General features: G+C 29.8%; 1 protein-coding gene across 1 annotated transcript; it reads right to left on the reverse strand.

Annotated features, from left to right (window-relative positions):
- Positions 1 to 1,164: 1,164 nt before the first annotated feature.
- LOC124944609 (UPF0481 protein At3g47200-like) lies at positions 1,165 to 2,972 on the reverse strand. Its single transcript, XM_047484911.1, has 3 exons — positions 2,679 to 2,972; positions 1,671 to 2,623; positions 1,165 to 1,522 (listed from the first exon to the last, which is right to left on the reverse strand). Exons 1-3 carry the CDS (start codon positions 2,970 to 2,972, stop codon positions 1,165 to 1,167), a joined length of 1,605 nt encoding a protein of 534 aa, XP_047340867.1.
- Positions 2,973 to 4,542: the final 1,570 nt, after the last annotated feature.

Below are 4,542 nucleotides of genomic sequence, written 5' to 3' on the forward strand. Positions count from 1 at the left end.
AATGTCGGGTTTCTATCAAAAAGAGGCTGAGTACTGAAAAAACTTATTATTTTCATCATTTTTATTGTTGGAAAAATTTAATCCATGCATAGTAATAAAAAAAAGGTCTTTGTAATAAATGTACTTTGGTTATTTAAAAGTGAATTCACAAGCTAGTCTGCAATTTATCACATTTTAATTTTTTCACTATAGATTTGACAAAATAATTAACAAGAGGTACTCCTTATTTTCTTTACTCCATGATCTTGACTTGAATAATAGAGTCTTATAACCAAAACATTAATATACTAAATATGTCTTTCTAATCTTATTTTGTTTATGTCCAGGTTTTTCCTTCAGAGTCATATATAGCTCTCCAATCTTATTCACAATATTACAATTTTGATAAGTTTATAATACACAATTTTAGCAAAATAAGAAAAAACATTATATAAAAAGAAAGTTAGATATTTTGTTTTAGTAAAACAGCTAGTAGATAATGTTGACAATACTTTGGGTTTGGAAAGATTCTGAACACAGCATTGAAATCGACATATAAGCCTAATTAATAAAACTGCAATTGGGTTGTACCTTATAATATGCAAAATGTGCCATGTGTGTTTGATTTTTAATTTCTATAACATTCTTGAGAAGTAAAAGTTGTAATCTCGTGTTTCTCATGTGTATAAACAATATTTACAGAATCAAGAGGACATTTGTCCTATTAATGAAATCATTTTAGTACTATCAGTGAGAAGTAGGATAATCATGTTAATTCTGAAAATCATTTTCCTAACACTTTATTGTAGTTAATAATAATTTTGTATTATAATTAACAAAATTAATATATTGTAGTTAGTATGAAGCAATTTTTTCATTTTTTTACCCTTAATCAACATGAGGCTCAAACATGGACCAGATCTTTAATTATATTATAAGGACTTCCACTTATTCTTCTTTTCCAACTATTTAAAGCAGCCATATTGTTCCTTCATCTTATATATGTTGTTTGTGGGCCTACATTAATTAGTAGATACGTATATTAACAGTAATAGATTTCATAATGGAAAATTTAGCATCAAATTCACACACACACATATATATACATCATGGTGCCAATAAATTTGTGGTAGCTCCACCTGATATGTTCTTGATGTTGGAATATCATCAATCAATAAGCGTGATTCAGTTCGTCACCTTATAAGAGATTATGGAAAAAACGGTTTGTGTGACAGTCAAGCCGAGGAGCATCGATGCAGCAAGAAAAGATATGAATGCCCAAGGGCTGTTGAAGTATTTCTGCTTTAGGCTTGCACTCCATCTGTTCCAAGGACGTCCACAATACTTCTTCAAGCCAATGGAAATATCCTTATAAATATAGGGATCTGGAACTAAGATGCTATTTGTTAACCTCTTAAACATAGTATCCACAGACTCGACATCTATCATATTATTGTTGATGATTCCGCGACGCATAAGTAAGACCACATCATCTGATGACATAACTAGATGATCCATGAAGACCGCAAAATCACAAAAGGGCCTGTATATTGTTAGAAAAATACAATTAACTATAACTTTGCATCTAATGTTTATTGAGTTTAAGTCACATAATTTAAAAGTTCAAGTTGCTATTATCAGTAAGAACTCTCTAATTTAAAAGAGGTTCGTAACTTTGCACGTGGTAGTACCTTTGCAAGGCGGCTTGTTGACACAACTCGAAAGCAAGAAAGTTTCGGATTTCAACTTCAGAGCTATCATCTACAACAAAACTTGGTATTTGCAACTCTCCTTCACTAAAGGTTATGTTAAACATGCTTTTTGTTTTCAATGATGCTTTCAACGTGACGTTGGCTTCCTCAAGCTTTGTGGCCGAGTTCACAAAGAAACAATTTTGAGTATTTGATGAAGAACTAGCCGGCGAGCTTTCCGAGAAACCGAAGCATGCAATCTTGTGGGTAAAGTCCATCAAATGACTTACATTTTTACTGAATAATTTATCATGGTCTTTGGATGTCCATCCTTCATTTCCAAACCTTTTAACAAAGAAGACTAATATCATGGGTTTGAGTTTCATACGAAAATGCGCCATGTTAATCGTGTTGAACAAGATTTCGAGGATGAAAAATGGAATTTGATTCTCAAGTAATAACAGGTCCTTTCGCAACGCAAGTAATAAGATATCAGAGTAAACCACAGGGTCATCATCCTTGACTTTGTTCTGTCTCATTTCAAACCTACGAAAAAACTCGATAATGAAGCATCCGTCCAGCACCATCATTTGGATCAGTTCATCACTCGAAACACCGTCTATATGTTCGACATAATATTTCCTCACCTTCTCTATCTCAGGCATGACGGCTTTGACATAACGGTCCACGCTTTGCTCGTCGGTTCGTTTGAGCAATTCTTGTAGGTAGCGAATCTTGTGCTCCTCCATGGAATCTAGGCGAGGTTTACCTCTGTGGTAAGGCCCTATGGCGAGAACAGTTGGCTCATAGAATTTCTCGTTTCCATTGCGCAGTGAATAAGGAATCCTAAATATGCATCTCTCGTCGGGGTATACAGTTCTTGATTTTGACACAATTTGATCAATACGCGTGGTCGCGGTTTCATTATCATCAATCTCAACGAGATTTAAACTCTTTAATTAATTAACTTGATAGAGTGATTCACAATAAATTCAGTTTAATTATTACCTGCATGTAAAATTTATTTGTAATAGCATCCCAGGCTTCCTTTGATTTCTTGGCTTCCATGATAACCGGAAATATAGAATTGGATACTCCTTGTTGGATGATAAGGAGACATTTAGCATCTTTTATTTTACACTCTCTTAGCCTTATCATCGAATTTTCTTCAAAACCCTCTTCTTCATATCCATGTTGTACAAGATCCCATAAATCTAAAGAGAGAAACAATGTTTTCATCTTTTTACTCCATATTTCATATCCTTCTCCATCAAATATTTGAATACCTCCGACCATCTCCATGGATCTTCTACAGAAAATTCAATTGTAGATACTCGTTATAGTATATACTCAAATCATCCATCCCAACTTTATATGGATGTTAATATTTGATATTGAAATGAATGAGATAATTAGGTTGGACAATATGAATTTGTCAATGATAATGGCTTGAGTTGACATGTCTTCTAATAAATTTAAAATTAAAATAAGAGTATGTTGGAATTTATGGGTCAATATTATAATAAATAATTATAAAAATATTATTTTTTTACCTAAGTCAAAATAATATAATCTAAAGTGAAATTAAGTTTATAGCCTTATGGGTGTATTTATCATTAATATAAAGTTATGATACTCAAGTGAAATTTTTAATTTTATAAAGGGGTTAAATTAGAAGTATTCAAACAAAAATAACTAATATTATGATTATTTTGTAACTATATGGTTACCAATTGATGTACAATCAGTTTTCTCTTTTACGTCCCAATAGAGGTAAACTAATTTGACGTATTCATCCAATGGAAGATCCATCCAATTTTTAAAGAGAGAATATTAAAGAATCTTTAAATTCTAAAGAAATAAATGATGAGTATGTATATGCTTCCGATAATCATAGTTTTAATTTCTTATACAGACTATAAGAATTTAATTCAGATAAATCTAACCATTGGTATATAGTCATCCTAATTGAATTATTTGAAAAATTATATCGGTGTAGATATATATGCAGATTTAATTATGTGAAAATTATATCGATTATGCATATTTAATTATGTAAGAAATTATATAGTTTAGATATGCATGCAAATTTAATTATGTGAGGGGTAGATATATGCAGATTTATATACATGAAATTTGAAATAATACATAATTAAAAGTATTTTATTAAAAATATATATATATATATATATATATTAATTTGTGTTAAATTTAAAAATAAATTTGGTGTAAAATATAATGATTTACGTTGAGAATATATAAGGACAAAAGAATTTTCTATTAAAACTAGATTCAGGGATATTTAGATTAATAAGAGAATTATCTGTTTTTTTTCAGTTAAACTATTATTATTATTATTAAAGATTCCTATATTTATATTTAATGATTCATATAATATAATATATATTTAAGAGAGAATTAAGGAGTATAGGTTTATTTTAGATAAATATAAATTAAGTAAAAAAATTTATTGAATTTTTATATATTTTTGAGGATTAAAACAGTCAAACATGTGAATAAATTTAAAATTAATAAAAAGTGAAATTTATGTTCAGATTTTAAGAATATTTTGAATTTGCTTGAAGATTTATTATTTATTTACTTTGAGAGAGTCCATTTATATTTATGTTGTTCAATTAATTATGGATATTAAATATTTCAAATTTAAGAATTAAGGTTTGACCTAATTGTACTTTTATAAATTACGTGAAGACCGATTATACCGGTAGGTGACCGAGAGATATTATGTGAGGAAAACCTAGGAATTCGGAATTGATCCCACATTCGGCTTTGATACATCCATCAGGATGCGACCTCAGTGACGATGGGAAAAAGTTCTCAACCAACCCTCGACCATATCTTATAACACAAA

Source organism: Impatiens glandulifera, chromosome 1 (assembly GCF_907164915.1).
Source record: "Impatiens glandulifera chromosome 1, dImpGla2.1, whole genome shotgun sequence".
NCBI classification, from domain to species: Eukaryota; Viridiplantae; Streptophyta; class Magnoliopsida; order Ericales; family Balsaminaceae; genus Impatiens; species Impatiens glandulifera.